Source organism: Azolla caroliniana, unplaced genomic scaffold, assembly GCF_043228905.1.
Source record: "Azolla caroliniana isolate FFs.n. ecotype wild unplaced genomic scaffold, voAzoCaro1.0.p SCAF_10, whole genome shotgun sequence".
Classification (NCBI taxonomy): domain Eukaryota; kingdom Viridiplantae; phylum Streptophyta; class Polypodiopsida; order Salviniales; family Salviniaceae; genus Azolla; species Azolla caroliniana.
In genome coordinates, this window is record NW_028230445.1 from 11594300 (window position 1) to 11613677 (window position 19378).

At 42.0% G+C, this 19378-nt stretch overlaps 1 protein-coding gene across 1 annotated transcript; it reads left to right on the forward strand.

Annotated features, from left to right (window-relative positions):
• The first annotated feature begins 11814 nt into the window (after window positions 1–11814).
• LOC147859041 (flowering locus K homology domain-like) lies at window positions 11815–17000 on the forward strand. Its single transcript, XM_087325261.1, has 6 exons — window positions 11815–12102; window positions 13450–13705; window positions 15372–15520; window positions 15636–15896; window positions 16080–16274; window positions 16569–17000. The coding sequence occupies exons 1-6, from the start codon at window positions 11815–11817 to the stop codon at window positions 16713–16715; spliced, it is 1296 nt and encodes a 431-aa protein (XP_087181387.1). The 3' UTR covers window positions 16716–17000.
• The last annotated feature ends 2378 nt before the right edge of the window (window positions 17001–19378 follow it).

The following is a 19378-nucleotide window of genomic DNA, read 5'->3' on the forward strand; positions in this document are numbered from 1 at the left end:
ATAAAACGTGAGCATCGGTGGGAGTCAATATTTCATCTCCTTCATCGACGATTTCATCCGACACACTTGGATCTATCTAATCAAGAAGAAAAGTGAAGTCTTCTTATGTTTCTGGGATTTGAAGAACCTTGTCGAACGTGAGACCAGAAGAAAGATCAAGTGTTTGAGATCGGATGGCGAAAAAGAGTATTTTTCCGGCCAATTCACAAGCTATCTACAGACAAAGGGAATCTGACGGGAATTCTCTTGTAGATACACATCAGAGCATAACCGCGTGGCCGAGCATTGAAACACGATGTTGGTAGAAGCGGCAAGGGTGATGCTTGAGGAAAAAGGCATGCCCAAGTTTTATTGGGCCGAAGTGATTCGGATAGCTATCTACATCCAGAATCAGATATCTGCCTCAGGGACAAAGGTGTCGCCGCATGAACTGTATTTTGAGCGGAAGCCGAATTTGGCACACCTTTGGGTGTTCGGTAGCATTGCATATGTGCATGTACCGAAGGAAAAACAGAGGAAGTTAGACGTGAAAGCCGAAAAGTGCATTCTCGTCGGCCACTCGGATGAATAGAAGGGTTATAAGTGTTATAACCCCCCCAATTGAAAGCGGTCTGAGTCAGCCAAGATGTCGTGTTTGATGAATCGGTATCTTGGTACTTCTCTCCACCCGAACCCGAGCCGATTGGTGTAGATGATTCGGTGGAATCCGAAATAGAGAGAAGTGTCGAGAGAATTAACTCTTCAACATACAATGGAAATGCAAAAGTTAGAGATCAAAGTTTTGCGTGAAGAACTACATGCAATGAAGAACATGACTATTCAAATGCAAGATAATCGGATGCCTAAAATAGAAAGAAAAATGTTGAGTCTTGAAGTAGAAAAAGATATTTTAGTGAAGGCAAATGCCGAAATAAAATCTACAATTGAGGGGAAGGAAGATGTGATCATGACAAGGTGGAAAGATGTTCTGTTGAAAGAAACACCAAAAATCACACAAAGGCATTCTAATACCATGGATGTGTTAGATGCAAAGGACCAATATGAAATTGAAAGAGGAATGAATAATATTGTCATTACAAGTATGCAAGAGAATGAAACAAATAATTCATTATCTCTCAGAGAGAATATTACGAAATTCTTTGAAGATCACTTTGTTATGTGAGATGTTATTGTATATGCCTCATAGGGTTGGCAAAAAACAACTAGAGGGAAAGTCATCTCGAGCTATTGTTTGTACAATCCTTGATGAACATAAAAGGGCGCAATGATTCTAGATAGTAGTAAGGTGTACTTAAAAGGGACAAGTTTTTTTGTAACAAAGGATAGAACTCCACAAAAGCAAGAACATAGAAGGCAAGCATATGCATCTAGGAAAGCAAATCAAAATGCATAGCAAGCAACGACCTATGGGACTATAAGTGCTTCACGGTTGAAAGTAATGTTTTGGAATTGTAGAGGATATCCATGGAATAAGGGTTTAGGACTCAATGATGTAGCTCAAGGAATGCATATTATATTTTTGGTTGAAACATAGGAGCATGAGGCAAACCGTATACCTAAGATAGACGATTACCTCATAAAATCGATATGGCCTCACTCCAAAGGGAATATTGGGCATGCCGAGATAACATGTATCTACCATGAGAGCTTAGATAATTCTATCAAAGTATGCAAATATGATGACTATAAGAGATACATATGGATAAAGGTTAATTTGGGGAAAGAGAAGTTGAATATAGTTGCATGTTACATTCCTCACAAAGACTCAAACTACTATAGTAGGTTTGGGTTAGATCATGACAATCCTTTTACAAAATTATGTCATGATATACTTTCATTTGAGAAGCTTGGTAAAGTTTTAATTATGGGAGACTTCAATGCAAGAGTTGGAAATTTCCAAAATGTGGAGACATTTGAAGAAAATGTAGTAGAACATTGTCTATTGCGTGACTCCAAGGATTGTGTTATGTCAGATTATGGAAAACTTTTGATACATATGCGAAATTGCACAAACTTGATTATCCTAAATGGTATAAAGGCATTCCCATTGACAAATGTGCTCACATGTTTACCATCCTCGGGTGGAGGAAGTGTGGTTGATTATGCATTAATGTTGGCATGTGATCTATCATTGGTGAATGTGTTTAAAGTTGGTTCTCTATCTTCGGACTCAGATCACAAGCCATTGTAATTGGAGGTTTCAATTCCACATTTCACCAATAGATGCCATGGAGTGAAAGACGAAAAGAGATGTATCATCCGACATTGCTATGAAAAAGCTAAGATGTATGCAAATGAAGTGGAGAACCTTTTGTTAAGTTTTTCTCTAAGCAACAATGTTAAAGAAAATTGGCAACATTTGAAGGATATCATCCTTAAGGTTGGATATCAATACTTTAAGAGGCATGTGGGTAGGCATAAGATGTGTAGTTTTCCATGTAATTCTTGGTTCGACGATGAATGTAAGATGTATCTCAAATGGTTTAAGTCCATAGAAAGGGAAAATGAAAAGATTGTTGCATGGCACCTATATAAGAAAGTAGTGAAGAGAAAGAAAAGAATATATTTCCAAATGCAAGAGATGAAATAGAAAAACTTGTTTTAGCTCAAACCAAAATTAGCATGGGGGCAATGCAAGGGTAAGAAAGAAGATGTGAAAGGTCACTTTACAAATGAAGAGATGTTAGAATATGTACAAAGGCTATATATGCATGAAGGTGTGGCTCCTATGGTTGAGAAAATTGAAACACCATGCACTACATGTATTGATATTGATGATGTCAATAAGGGAATAAAGAAGGTGGCGAGTGGGAAAGCAACAGATGCAACCTACGTCTCAAGTGAGCTTTTAAAATGGACAATGACACATACTCGTCATTGGATAATGACAATTATAGAGCAAGCTATAAAACAAGGATTTCCAAATGATTGGCTTATGAATTGGATTAAACCAATATTTAAAGCCGGAGATAAGAATCAAGTATCAAATTATCGTACAATAATGGTGAGCTCAACTATTGCTAAATTATATAGCACTATTTTGGAGCAAAAGATAAGCAACATGGGCTGAAAAGCACAAGCAAAAGAGCACTTGGGCAAGCAGGATTTAGACCAAAAACACTCCACTGTGGATCATTTGGTCACATTGGGAGTAATCATGGAAGAGAGTTGACTATAAGGAAAAACACTTTATTGTTGTTTTGTTGATTTCAAGAAAACCTTTGATACCGTAGCATGAAGTGAGCTTTGGAATAGAATGGTAGAGATTGACATGCCATTAGAGTATCGAGTTGCTATTGCATGCCTATATGAACAAGTTAAATGCCAACTAAAAATGGATAGTGGATTCTCAAAGCACTTTTTAAGTAACATGGGGGTCAAGCAAGGATGTCCACTATCACCCACACTCTTTGGCTTATGTATTGATAAATTAGAAGAGGAGGTGAATAAGGTTGCAAGAGAAGAAGGATTGAATGCCCCCAAATTGATGCAACATGTTATCTTATTGTTTCTATATGTAGATGATGTGGTACTCTTCTCCTATGATGTTGATAGTATGCAACATTTACTTGGGGTATTCGAAGAATCTTGCCATAGTAGTGGACTAGTAGTGAATGTGGAGAAAACAAAAATGATGGTAGTGCAAACGATCCAACCTCATGATTACCCTCTATGCTCACATATAGACGGGAACATATATGTTGAGAGACAAGCTCAACATCGGCCGGATCGACTGAAGAAGCCGAGGACCGGATCGGTTGGGACCGATCGGTTAGGCCGCGTACATAAACCGGGAGGTCGTTAGGAAAGATATTCTGTGAGGAATATATTTGGGAGTTAGTGTAGGGGCTCTTGATGAGCATTGAAGTACTGTCAGTACTTCGGTCAGTCCTTCTAGGGCTTTTATAAAAGTGTTCACTGAGCACGTCTTATGTAAAGAGATTGAGTATTATTGTTGAATATAGTTTTTTGTGTTTCTCTCTCTGTCTCTCCCGCGTATACCGTGTAAGCCTAAGCTCTCCATTGAACCTAAGTTTCCTTCCTCTGTTCTGTCTTCATACTTGCTTCCGCACGCTACTTTCTACATGGTATCAGAGCGCGAGGGTTGAGAACCTCTCTGCAGTCGACACAACTTGACGAAGAAGAACAAGAAGAACGATGGATAGAGGCATGGCGAGCTCGCTTCCAACAGAGAAGCTCGACAGAACCAACTACGCGTCTTGGTCCTACAAGATGCACCAGTACTTGCTCGGGCATGGCTACTGGAGTTATGTCGAAGGAGCTAATGATGCGGCACTCGAATCGACACACAGAGACTTCCCGTCGTGGGAGCAATCGGCGAGCAGGGTACTATACTGCTTCGCGTCATGTGGGCGAACAGCTATTGAGCTATGTTCGGGATGCAAAGACGCCGAAGGGTGCGTTGGAAAATTTGAAGAAGATTTTCGCCGCGAGCACCACAGCTAGGAAGCTTCAGCTCCGACAGGAGTTGAGCAACCTACGACAACGCGACTTGTCGGTGGCAGACTATACCTCAAAGATCAAGGATATCTGCGACTCCCTCGCCTCCATAGAGGTGAACATCGAGGAGAGCGAGATGGTCCAGATCTGTCTCGGAGGTTTGGCGTCGAAGTTCGGAGCGTTCCGAACGGCTGTGTGTACCCGGGAGAATACGTCGTCCTTTTTCGACTTACAGCCGATGCTCCTGGTAGAGGAGAACCACGCGGGTGCGTCGACGAGCACGCACACCGACAGCAAGATGTTGTACACGGAGGGAGAAAGGCCCCGTGGTCGTGGCGGACGAGGCGAGTCGGCGCGCAATGGAGGCGGCCGACGTGATCAAGAAAGAAGGCACCAAAGTGATGCCGACAGCAACTCCGGACCCTCCAGAAACAGGGGGAGTCGAAGCAATGAGAACCGGCAAGGGAAGGCCATCGCGGAGTGTTGGTACTGTGGCAAGAAAGGCCACAGGGAAAGTGAGTGCTGGAAGAAGCGCGCCGATTCGGAGAGAACTGGTTCCGGGAACGGCTCCAGACATACCGACAAGGGAAATCGGCAGCGATTGCACTACGCTGAAGACTCCGGGAGAGCAGGAGAAGGGTCTGTCTTCGTGACGAGACACGAAGCAAACTCAATGAAACAGAGCACCCCGAGATCGGTCGAGGTGTGGTACATAGACTCCGGCGTGTCAAACCACATGACGAGCCATAAGGAGTGGTTCTTGTACCTTGAAAACCCAATACAACCTGGAGTAGTCACAACAGGAGACGACATTCCGCATCCGATCGCGAATGTCGAAGAAGTTCCCCTTAGCCATGTCGGGCAGAAAGGGAAACTCAAGAACGTGATGCACGTTCCGACAATCACAAAGAACTTGGTCTCGGTAGGACAGATCGTCGACCAAGGGATGGAGGTTCGGTTTACACACCTCGGGTGCTTCATTGAGGAAGAAGGCCATGTGATTGCGTAAGGGCACAGAGACGGGAGGATGTTCATCCTCGACTCCACTGACGGCGGCACCGCAATGTTCGCGAAGGGACAAAAGACCGAGTCGGACATCGACTTGTGGCACAAGCGGATAGGCCACGTCAACCACCAGCGGCTTCAAGATCTGCAATCGAAACAGGTAGTGTTCGGATTGCCCAAGTTTAGTGGCCGAAAGACACAAATTTGTGAAGCCTACCAGCTCGGGAAGCAACACCGACTTCCTTTCCCTAACGAGCGAAACCGGAGCCGGAACAAGCTCGACCTTATACACTCAGATGTGTGGGGGCCGGCACAAAACGTTAGTCTTGGCGGGAGCCGATATTTCGTCTCCTTCATCGACGACCACACGCGGCACACGTGGATCTACCTCATTGAGAGGAAGAGCGAAGTCTTCGACTGTTTCCGGGACCTCAAAGGGTTCATGGAAGCCGAAACGGGACGAAAGATCAAGTGTCTGCGGTCGGATGGCGGGAAAGAGTACTTTTTCGGTCAATTCAACGGTTACCTACAACAAATGGGAATTCGCCGCGAATTCAGTTGTAGATACACGCCGGAGCAGAACGGCGTGGCCGAGAGAAAGAATCGGTCGATTGTGGAAGCGGCACGGGCAATGCTGGAGGAGAAGAGCTTGCCCAAGTTCTACTGGGCCGAGGTGGTAAGGACCGCGGTATACATCCAGAACCGGATTGGAGACAAAGTGTTGGCGCACGAGCTATATTTCGGAACGAAGCCGAACTTGCGACACTTGAGGGTGTTCGGTAGCATTGCGTATGTGCATGTACCGAAGGAGAAAAGGAGGAAGCTGGACGCAAAGGCCGAGAAATGCATCTTGGTCAGTTACTCGGACGAGCAGAAGGGTTATAAGTGTTATAACCCTCGCACCAAACAAGCGCGTGTCAGCCGCGACGTTGTGTTTGACGAGTCTGCGTCTTGGTACCTGCCCCCGACTACGAACCTCAACTCCAATCCGAGCTCTGACGATGAGGTCAGTAAGGCCGAGATGCCTCTGAATGAGCCCGAAATCGAGACCCGCGAAGAGAGTCCGATTTCACTCCGGTTAAGTGGACCGATTGGACGACTGAGTCGGTACGACCAGTCCAATGAAGAGCCGGCAAGTAGTGGAGACTCGGCCGTGCATTCCCCGCGCAGGAAGCCGAGGAGACGGCTTACGCGCAAAGAGAAAGGGAAGAAGAAGGTGTCGGATTCCGGCACGGAAAGGAACGAGTCAGACCGACGCGAGTCCGACTCCGAGGGAACCAGTGATGGGTCTTTAAAGGTGAAGACCGCGTCGACCGAGAAGGCCTCGACATCGGCTAATGTGAGATTACGCCGATCTACCCGCCAGAAGAACCCAGTTGTGCGGTTCGGATACAACGAGTACATGGCGCATCATTATGCGTACATGACCCGTGTAGCGGAAGTGTGTGAGCCGAAGAGCTACGCAGAAGCGGCGAAGGACGCGAATTGGCGCGCCGCGATGGAGGAAGAGATGCACGCATTGGCGGAGAACGAGACTTGGGACCTGGTTGACGCACCGAAGGGTGTGAAGCCAATCGGGTGTAGATGGGTGTACAAAGTCAAGTACAACACCGATGGCTCGGTCAACCGGTACAAGGCTCGGCTAGTGGCAAAGGGCTACGCGCAGAAACACGACATCGACTACGATGAGACGTTTGCGCCGGTCACAAAAATGACGATCGTTCGTGTTTTGCTCGCAGTAGCCGCGGCCAAGGGGTGGCACTTACATCAGATGGATGTAAAGAATGCGTTCCTGCAAGGTGACCTTGAGGAACAGGTGTACATGGTACAACCCCCCGGATTTCACTCTGGAACGAACTCCTCGGCAGTATGCCGACTAAAGAAGTCCCTTTACGGACTGAAGCAAGCCCCGCGTGCCTGGAACGCGAAGATCACGCAACAACTGCGTCGGATGGGCTTCGTCACGTCAAAATTGGACTCTTCCCTGTTCATCCGGAAAGGTCGACTCAGACCGGTTAGTATTTTACTGTATGTTGATGACTTGGTCATCACCGGCGCCGACCTCGGTGAAATCGACCGCGTGAAGCTCCAGCTTGCGGCATCGTTCGACATGAAGGATCTGGGAGACCTTCATTACTTCCTCGGGATCGAAGTGATCCGTACCCCCGAAGGCATATTGATCAACCAACGTCATTACGTGCTGAGTATGCTCTTCAAACTCGGGATGGCTGACTGTAAGTCCATCTCGACTCCTCTAGACAGAACCGTCAAGCTTCGTCCCGATACGGGAAAGGTATGTGACCCGACAAGGTTCCGACAAATTGTCGGAAGCCTTATATACTTGACCATCACTCGACCCGACCTCAGTTATCCGGTCAGGGTGATCAGTCAGTTCATGGCGCGACCTAACGAGGAGCACCTTCAGTGTGCGGAACGCATACTTCGGTATGTCAACGGCACTAAGGACCGAGGACTGCTATATCGGACCGGTGCAACCGCGCAGTTAGTCGGCTACACCGATGCTGATTGGGCTGGCAACGCCGCCGATCACCGATCCACGTTTGGATACGTGTTCTCCCTCGGGAGTGCCGCGATCGCGTGGAGCAGTAAGAAGCAGCCGACAGTTGCATTGTCGAGCACCGAAGCTGAGTACCGAGGAGCGGCTGTCGCGACATGCGAAGCCATATGGTTGAAGCGGCTACTTAAGGACCTGCAAGAGGAGGTGTCCGATCCAACAACGATCTACTACGACAACCTCAGCAACATCCAACTCACGAAGAACCCCGTCTTTCACGCACGGACCAAGCACATTGAGATGCATTACCATTTCATCCGTGAGCGTGTCCTTTCCGGTGAAGTCGAACTTCAGTACGTTCCGACGAATCGGCAGACTGCCGACATCTTCACAAAGCCTCTTGGTCTGGACAAGTTGCGGCAATTCTCAAGTGCGCTCGGGTTGCGTCACCTCGACGTGTCGAACTTGAGGGGGAGAATAGTCCCAACAGTCCCGAACGACCAAGCAAGACAGCAGGAAAGGAGCGGTGACCATGACACCGATTCGGTTGACTCGTTTGTTGACTTGGTTGAAGACGGATCGGCTGAAGAAGCCGAGGGTGGACCCGCGGGAAAGTTCGGAAGAGGACAGAAGGGGAGCAACCGAAGGAGAGAGCCGAAGCCAACCACGCATGGGGAAGATGACGCCATCGAGGGCGAGAAGACCGAAGACGAGTTGGAGACAGCTAACTCGGACGAGAGCGAAAACCGATCGGAGGTAGCTGAGTCGGTTCGGATGTTTGATTCAGACACGCTGAATCAACTGAGGCCCAAGCGGAAGAAAATGCAGCAGAAGAAGCGTCAACACCGCAACAACAGAAGAGTTGATGAGGGCCACATGAGCAGACAAGCCGACCGGAAGGGTCGAAGCGCACGGAGTCGAACAGGTCGAGGAGCGCGAGCGAGGCGAGAAGCCAGGAGGAACCGGTGCTGTGAAGATCCCGAAGAGCCTCAAGTTGAGCTTGAGGGGGAGTGTTGAGAGACAAGCTCAACATCGGCCTGATTGACTGAAGAAGCCGAGGACCGGATCGGTTGGGACCGATCGGTTAGGCCGAGTACATAAACCGGGAGGTCGTTAGGAAAGATATTCCGTGAGGAATATATTTGGGAGTTAGTGTAGGGGCTCTTGATGAGCATTGAAGTACTGTCAGTACTTCGGTTAGTCCTTCTAGGGCTTGTATAAAAGTGTTCACTGAGCACGTCTTATGTAAAGAGATTGAGTATTATTGTTGAATATAGTTTTTTGTGTTTCTCTCTCTGTCTCTCCCGCGTATACCGTGTAAGCCAAAGCTCTCCATTGAACCTGAGTTTCCTTCCTCTGTTCTGTCTTCATACTTGCTTCCGCACGCTACTTTCTACAATATACAATTTGTTGAAGCTTTAAATATCTTGGTATTGATGTACCCGCCACAAATAAATGGAGTGTATGCTTTGATTCTAGGCTCCAAGCCGGTTGGAAATCGTATTACCTTTTGGAGAACCAATGCAACCAAAGTGATACTTGTGGATGGGAAGTAAAACTAATGTTGTTCAATGCCCTAGTAACTCAAGCATTGCTTTATGGAGTAGAAGTATAGGGTGGCACCATCTCTTGTAATGCATGGAATGAGATTGAGAAAATTCAAAAGATGTTTTTAAGGAGGCAAGTAGGAGTTAAATGCACTACCTCTTACCAGGTTATGTCTTGGAAACAGGTGTTCGACCCATAGAACTATTGGCCCTCCAAAGAGTATATAAATACATTACAAAAGTCAAGAATATGCCGAATCATGGATTACCACATCTTGCTTGGAATGTTGGATGTAAGCTACAAAAGAATCATAAAAGCAAGATTCTCTCATCCGGTTCGGTTGTTGACATAAGGAAATGGTTTAGAAGATGGGGTGTGGATGATCTTTTAGAGCTTTCGGGCAATGCTATGCAATGTGTAATGATTGAGGAAAGGTTGGTGGAATCATTAAGGATGAAGTGGGAAGATGCTAAGATGACAAAGCTAGAATACTACATTGCAAATGTCAACCCTGAATGTTGGTCTCAATATAAAGCAAGAATGCCTATTGATCGTATCCAACCTTATCTCATTACCAATATGAGTAGCAATGCTCGTAGAGCCCTTACACTACTTCACACTCGATCTCACAAGTTAGGTATTGAAGTTGCATAATGGTATCAAAATGTGACAAACTTGATGACATGCAAAGTATGCAATGAAGGCATGGTAGAGGATGAATGCCACTTGCTCTTCACATGCTTGACATATAGTGCAGTTTGTTCAAGATATGCTGACATACTAAGAGGGAGTGATAACTTGAGTGCCATACTTAAGACACCACCGAGAAGGTTGAGCTCATATATGTATGCTTTATTCGCACATAGAGACTTCGTGCTTCAATGTATGAATACCCCTTCTTAGGAAGGAGACACATATGAAGAACACATGTATACTCTGGTCCCATAGGTCAAAACTGGCCTCTTTATGGACGATAAAAAGTCTAAGTCTAATTCTAATTCTAATCTATCCTCCATTTCCCTGTCTTATTATGCTTACATTAGAAATAATCTCTAATATCTAGTATATGTAGTCAATTGCGTATTATGTATTGACGTATTGATACAAATCCGATTCCAAGGAAGGATTCGAGGAGAATGCGGAGATGGATGAATGACACCAAAGCAAATGGGAAGGAAAGAGGAGGAAGTGGTGTGGGTGTCCATCCAAAAAGCATAATGAGGAGGTTGAAGAAGAAGTGTCCGGGACGAGTGTGAAACCGGCACCCCTCCTCCTTCTTCTTGTTACATACATACATACATACATACATACATACATACATAGCATAACATAGCATAGCATAACATATGTACATATACATATACATACATACATAGAGCCTCCTCTCCTCTCCTCTCCTCTCCCCTCCCCTACCCTTCCCCTCTCTGCTCTGCTCCCCCTCCCTCCCCCCCTCCCTCCCTCTCAACGCTATAACTTTTGTGCTGTTTTCTTTCTTACCGCCCTCCCTCACTACACACAACACACATTACTCTGCACGACACAACCAGCACTTTGCTTCTCTTCTCTTTGATTAAACCTCCCTATACCTTTCTTTCCTTCTTTCTTTCCTCACACAGCATACAGCATACAGCATACAACATACAGCATACAGAACACTCGTCTTTTAAAGACCCAGGAAAAGAGAAAAGAGATACCATACCAGGTGGGGATATTGCCCCTTTTCCCTTTACAAAACTCTGTATTTTGTGTGTGTCTGTGTATACATACATATATACATGTATGTATGTATGTATGTATGTATGTTTATGTTTATGAATATGCAAGAGGGCATGCCTAATAAATCATAAAGTGTTTTCTTATTCTTGGCGTGGGTTGTTTACCCTAATTTGCGTGACTTTGATGAAGCTTATTACTAATTTGGGTAGTGAATTTGCGGTTACTTTGGGATGCAACGCATAGTGCACACTTGTTGCTAGGACACAAGATTGTCGTTCAATGGAAAGGTATAGGTAGAGAAAACTCGTGATACTCATTTGCACGGTGCAGTTGCTGGCAATGTTTGAATAGGTAGAGAACATGATGTTGATGTTAAAATTATGCACGTTGGAAAATCATTTCAAAGTTGACATGATGCCAAATAATGCATAACATAGATGGAATATCCTACATGATATTGATGTCAATTAATGCACTGATCATCTGAAGCTATAATCTTGTCACTTGACACAATCATCTCTCCTATGTTAAAGATATGACCTCAATTTACCTCGTCGTTTAATATGTAGATGGAGGTCATGCCAGAAAGTACAGTAATGATGGGAACTGTGTCAGAGAGTCAGGATACAGGTGTTTCAGTTCCAGGACAAAAAAGGGCTCGAGAAGATGAACCAAGTTTAGTTGATGATAAGAAGTGGCCTGGCTGGCCTGGGGACAATGTCTTCAGAATGATAGTACCTACACATAAAGTGGGCAGCATTATTGGAAGGAAAGGTGAGATAGTGAAGAAAATGTGTGAGGAAACAAGATCCCGGATCAAGATTCTAGATGGTCTCCCGGGTACACCTGAAAGAGTGGTATGTTTATTTTGAGTACGTTTTAAATTTTTACAAAGTTCTGATTAGGTATATTTGTTGCATATTTGAACATGTGGGTCCATCATATGGATACAGGTGTTCTGAGTAGACTGCATTCCAGTTATTCCTTGAAATTGGACTAACAAGGACCGGAAATGGGTTTTGTGACATAGACAATAAGCCTTAAATGGATATCAATTTAATGTTGGAAAATGAAAAACATTTTGCACAAATGCTGGTTGCATCTATAGTTTGACTATCCATATGATATTGTGAATTTCTCTCTCTTATGATTATTTTGTCTGACAATTTCACCTACTCTCTTCGACATTCATACCAATAAGCTATCTAACTACATAAGACAAATTGGGGGAATGTAGATTGTCTCATATGGGAATTCTCACACCCATGCTACTTTCTATTTCATATTCTTCAGGGGGATTACAAAGATATTGAGATACGTTACAGGCATTGTACAGTCAAGGGAAATTTAGGGGGCCCGCCTTCAGAATTCGAGATATTTAGAGAGACCTCTCTGTTTTCAATGATTAGCTCACATGATCATGGACCAAACCATTAATATCTCATTTAGGTGATTAAATGGGAGCATCCTCAGTAGTTACAGAAGCACTATTTTAAGTGATAACATACATTCAGTGGATTTGGAAGCTAAAAGTCAAAGATATACAAGACTATCACCTGTTCCATTGTAAGATATATAATTACATGGATGCAAAAAGGACATGGATCAACCCCATGACACCACTTGCTTGGTGATGGCTCACTCTAAGGTCCTGTTTTTACACTTGTCACCTGTCTACTATGCTATATGAAGCCAGAGTTTGAGCGCCACTACGATGAGACACAAGGATGCATCCACTGGCATTCTATAGAGAAGGATTTGCAACATTCTCCTAAGCCATGGACTTCTATGATCAGATATCTACTAGAGATCCATAGGGGCTGATCCACTCACATCTTACCTCTTCTTTATTCATTTTGTACAATGATCTTTCGCATTACTTGTGCCTGTGGTTCTTATATTGTTGTACTTCAATCACAGGAAAGTCACATAGGGAAACAACATAGTTTAGGAGAGTCACATTGGGAAACAACATAGTTTAGATGCAGTTTCTTTTGATGATGGTGTTATAACATTTTGTTTCATTTCATTTCTGAATTTGTTGTGGTTTCATAAATGTACTTTGTCACATTATTTGCTAGCTGACGGTCAACTGATATGGAACTAGGAAACTGCATTGACTTAAAGGAAATTGATTGTTGTGCGCCAAGTTTCTTATTCTAAACATTTTCTCCTATAAAATGCGTCATTCCTCACTATTATAGGTTATGGTGTCGGCAAGAGATGAACCTGAGGCGGCAATTTCCCCAGCTATGGATGGAATATTGAAAGTTCATCGGCGCATCATTGAAGGTTCAGAAATTGAAGGTGAGGGTGCTATCCAACACCCTCCATTTGCAGTGGTATCATCAAAGCTTTTGGTAGCAGCGACACAAGCTGGAAACCTCATTGGAAGGCAAGGGGCAACCATTAAGGTTATCCAGGATGCTGCTGGAGCAAATGTACGTGTCTTATCTGTAGGTAAGAAGTTGATCATACCTAACCTTCTCATATGGTTATCCTTGATATTGTATCTTATCCTGAGTAGTTAAAGAACTTGCAAAACATGTTAGTCAGTTAATAAGATGTCTAAATTATAATAGAGATTCAAGAGAAGTGGTACATAACATGTCGATGCAGAAACCTTGTCGTTTAGGAGACATCTAAATCATAAGTGGGATTCAAGTGAAATTATTGAGAGTATAAAATATACTTTGCTATTTTTTGGTAAAAAAAAATTTGATGAAAGAAAGATATTATATAACATAATATACTCTCGTATATCTCTGAACTTCGGGAATTCAATCAGCAATAGAAATGGGGAAAGTTAGAACATGTGATTCTAATTGGAAACTGATGGTTATGTGCAAGGGTGATAATATAGATGGTATGATGATTCTTTATTGTCTAGAAGTTGCAACAATGAACTTTTCTGTTAGGTTTAGTTGAAGAGAGTGACTGGCCCAAATAGATACTACTTTAAGAGGGGCAATAGTGCAGAGTTTATTGATTCAAGTGACACAGTGAGCATGTGGACACAATCGTCATGGGTTACTTAGATCCTAAAAACATATTTATGTTTTCTCTGGTGATTCCCATAGTCTTTTGTGGGTTTTTGATTATGAGGAATCATGCAGAGGTGGATTATTGTAGCGTTGATTTTTTGTATGGTTTCATTTCATGATACGATGGAAACATGTAAAATATTGGGCAGCATTTTGATAGATTGCTCATGAAGACCATCCTACAAAATATGATACTTTGATGAACTTTGTCCTTAACCTAACCATCGCAAAAGCATGAAGGAGTATAACCATCTATCACCATTAGAAATATACAAGAACCTTTTTCAGTTTTCTTTCCTAACCCACTTCTTCTCCTTGAGAATGATTCATTTCATTTGCACGAATTATTGCTCAAGAACTCTGTATCTTGAGAGACAGCAGAACTTTACATCGTTATTATTTCGTCCCTTGATAAGGTCCAATGTTTATTGCAAACAATAAAAATAATATGTATTATCGGCTCTTATACATATTTATATTTATACAAGGGCCAATGACATAATATCATTTTTAGAAACATACATATATTTATATAAGGGCCGATGACATATATGTACAGATAGATAGATGTATGTATATATCAAATTATATATTATATTAATAATATTTATGAAACTATTTTATATTTTTTGAAATCAAGTGAAAGTTATTTGTTGGCTTGCCAATAACGTCACAAATATGTGGTTGCAACAAGAGTTTGCATTTCAGAATATCACATTTCTCTGTCAACTTTCCAAATGTTACGAGATATAGCCCGTTCTCCCAATTGTTTAGAGTCATTTGCAAGACATATTCATGATCTATAATTATTTTGGTATTATCTTAATTCAAAAATGAAACTTTTTGAGTTTCCTCGCATCAGATAAAATCTCTATCTCAAAATTTCAGGATTTAGACTGTGTTGTAAGATTTCTAAAAATGAGGAGCTATATATTAATTATGTGGTTAAGGGATTATGCCCCTTTTTATATTTGAAATTGATAGCAAATGCTAAAACAAGATCAGAAAAGTTTTCTTGTCTGTGCTGGCACTTGCCACTTTTTATTAGAAACTTTTGAAATGTATTTTTGATGGTGTTGCAGAGGAGGTTCCCTCATATGCTCTTCCAGATGACAGAGTTGTAGAAATTCAAGGGGAAGTAGGGAAGGTATTGAAAGCGATGGAAATGGTGGTGTCCCACCTACGGAAGTTCCTAGTCGACCGTTCAATCTTACCAATGTTTGAGATCAATGTAAGTAGAAGTTCGAGTTCTTGTAACCACATGGAAGAATATGAAGGTCTATTAATGCAATAACGATCCGTGGCCTTAAAAAAACCAATGCCTTTATATATATATATATATGTAGAAATCAGTTCAGGCGCAAAGTCATCAGCAAGCAGCGCCGCAAGGATCGTGGGGTCCTAGCTCAGCCACTACTTACCCGAGTACAACTAGTGTCGGGGCTAACTACAATGCATCATCGTTTCAACATGATAGTTACTATCAATCATCGGAAGCTTTTGAACCCCCGGTGCATCATGGTCTTTCGATATATGGCAGAGACCCAGGCGTTGGGGCTATGAGTTCACAGGTTGCAATGCCACCCCCTGTCCCGATAATCACGCAGGTTTGGTTCTAATTCTCATAACAACATCATGGAATTTGGGATTTTGTGTCTGCTGTAGAGCAATAATTGTAGAAAATAAAGATTTTAGCATCATCAAAGAGGTGTTTGTGTGTGTCTCTTTCTTTCTCGTAGAATGATCTTGTTGGTTGTGCTGATTTTTCATGATTGGTATTGTTTTTACAGGTGACACAAAAAATGCAGATACCATTATCCTATGCCGATTCCATAATTGGAACAGCTGGTGCTAATATTAGCTATATGCGTCGAACTAGTGGAGCGACCATTACGATCCAAGAAACTAGGGGAGTCCATGGTGAGATGACCGTTGAGATTCATGGGACTGCTACACAAGTGCAAACAGCCCAACAGTTAATCCAGGTAAATATTTTAGTTGAGTTGCTTTATTCTCAACAGCTTTTTGTGTATCATGTATTATATATATATGCATACATATGTTTGTGTGTGTGTATATATACATATACAGATATATATCTATATATGTAAATTTATATGCACATCTTGGGTATTATATCAGAAATGTTTTTCTTTCATTGCATACATGTCAATGGTACAAGAATTCTCTGTAATGTATGTATGTACATCGTTTTAACAATCAATCAATCTAGTAACGGTGCTCAAAGAAGAATTGGAACTGTTAAAATTGATTTGCAGAGTTCGATGTCTGGACCAGTTCCATCGTACACCCCCATTGAACCTTCTTATGGTTCTTACAATTCACAAAGTATGTATCCATCAGGAACAGGTGGCACGATATCCTCTGGCTATGGATCGTCCTATTCTGGTTCTTATGGCTATTAATTTTTTAGTTACTTTACTACACATGAACAAGATGATTTAACCATGTCAATATTTAGAGAGAGTGGAATCTTTTCCTTCGGGTAATTAACATGATCCACGTCACCTGAACAAAAGAAAATACATGTCATTTGGTAATGGTACATGTGGTGGTATCTTCCATGGATTTATTGTGGAGCTTAGATGTGGTTTGTGCATGTAGTGTCAAGCAAACCTGCTATTTTGTAATGTGTGGAAACTTTGAACTATTTTGTAATGTGAAGGGTTTGGGCTTCACGATTCGAGAAATTGTGTGTCGATCTCTTCGATAATAGGGAGGAGAATGTGTATCATGATGCTATTATATGTAAACTGGATACCATGATATAAGTTACGAATGAAAGAAAATCTGCAAAATTTTCAGTCTGAAACCTTGTTATGGAAAATTGGTTAAGACATTAAATTGCAAACATAGTCTTTCCCTCTCAAGAGGTAAACGAATTTGATCCACGTCAATGTAAAAAAGATTTCTCACTTCGTCTTATCAGATTTATGATGAGATACAATTGCATCAGTGTACCAAGTTTAGCTTTTGCTGCAATTGTTATAGATTACTCTTAACGTGTGACCAATGGTTTTTCAATCAAGTAGTTTATAATCCATGACAATTAAACTCCTTTTGAAAATATATATTCTATTTCAATTTACCTTATCCTTCATGAAATGAAAGGGTTTTTTGTGTGTACAACATAAATAATAATGAAAGGAATATAGAAACAATTAGTGCTACTAGGTACAATTGGGGTGGAGTCCAAAGGACATCATTGCGGGGGAAGGGGGGTCATATTTCAGGTGATATAGAAGTGGAAAGATTCAATGTGGAAGCGAAAGAAACAAAATGGAAGTAGGTGTTAAACTAATTACTTGTGTAGGCTTTTCATTAAACCCTAAACCCTAATTACTTGTGTGGAAGCACACGTGGAGTACCCCTAAGCTGTATGACAGTCATTGCATATAGAGAAAAAGGTTACAAATTCGACCAAAGGCAGTTTGGTTTGGGTAGGGCAATGACAACAACCTCGAAACCCTTCAACATGGCGTTGCATGTGCCCCATTCCCCTGCAAGCTCTATCACGAAGTATGTGAAAGATTCATTCAAGGAAACATATACATACATATGTAAAAATCAACATTGTCAAGGCAAGGGTCGCTTCACTTGACACACACTCAAATAACCTATCTATAAATACATTATAAATACATAACATGCATACATCCTCTATATATCTATCTATCTATCTTATCTATCTTATGTGTGCTTGCAAACCTTTGTACACACACACACACACACATATGTACATACATACATATAAAGATTCTCTTTGCAAAACCCTCACGGTTCACAATCACCCTATCCTGCAGGGTAAGCAGAACTCAACTGTTTTTACTTTTATATTTTCAATCATTTATATTTACACTCAAACACATCTGTCTGTCTGTCTGTCTCTCCCCCTCTGTCTGTGTGCTGAATTTCTGCTCTGTTTCTTCATTTTTCTCGTTGTTAAAAAAACGTTTCTCTGTTTTGGAAAAAGGATCCGAACAATGTACGCTTCTTTCTTTCCCTTCTTTAATCCATCATAGTTTCTTTCACGCTGAATCCCCGAAAGAGAAAAGTATGTCTGAAATCGGAATTGTAAATTTCTCTGCAACTTTTTTTCCCAAAATCTTGTTTTGTTCTTCAAAAAACAATCTTGAAGCGACCATGCATGTTTTAATAGAGTCTTGATTGTTATTATTTCAATTACTTAAAATTGAAGAAACCTTCAAAATAGGTAATGGAATAGATGTTTTATCGACCACAAGGATGCCAATTTCGACCATTGGGACCAAATGAGCGTGTCATCTTGTATGTGACTACTTCCTCAGAAGGAGGGTTACCATTCTGTTGTAAAACCTATATGTGAAAGTATGATGAAGAGAAAAAGAGTTATGAGATCCTATACCTCAGATCATGATAACATGTGCTCCTTAATGTATTTGTTTTGCATTGCCTTTTTGTGTCTTCTCTTCAATCTTTTGGGTTGTACTAAGCGATCCTACAACACCATTTTTCTGTGGAGAAAAAACCGTAGATTTGGGGATAGTGCAATGATCTTGAAGTAAGTTCAATTAGTTGAACCTTTGAAGTTAACATCGCCCAGGATAAAAGGGTATGGATCCTCTGTTGCGGTACTACTTTCACTAAGAAGTCCTTTGCTGCGTTTTTCAATCCTCAGGATTGGTGAGTGTTTGTTTGTCAAATACTGCAATTAACTCATGCAACACAACTTCAATTTGTAGAAAGGTATTTGAAACATATGAAACTCCTATCTTCAACTAGGAATTGAAGCAGGAAATTCCCATATAGATAACACTTAGGATGTGGTTGCACTTGCTTGGAACTGGGACTCTGCTTTTCCAAACAGCAGATTGTCTCTTTTACCGAATCTAAGAATCCTATTTATATAGGGACTTGATAAAAGGATATGGAAATGGGAACTTGGCAAAAGGATATGGGAATGTCAGGCGTAAGAATGTAGAAAAACGACTAGTGTTATAATCTATTCTGATTGGGGTAAAGAAGTCTTGGAATTGCGGCATTGGAGTTCCCAATAGCTATGTGGTTCCTGGTTCTTTCCATGAAAACC

Bases quoted from the DNA above. Each gene is read 5' to 3' on its own strand.
- LOC147859041 (XM_087325261.1), top strand. From the start codon at position 11,815: ATGGAGGTCATGCCAGAAAGTACAGTAATGATGGGAACTGTGTCAGAG. The intron at 15,897-16,079 runs GTTTGGTTCTAA...TTGTTTTTACAG, and splicing joins CTGTCCCGATAATCACGCAG to GTGACACAAAAAATGCAGAT. The intron at 16,275-16,568 runs GTAAATATTTTA...ATTGATTTGCAG, and splicing joins CAGCCCAACAGTTAATCCAG to AGTTCGATGTCTGGACCAGT.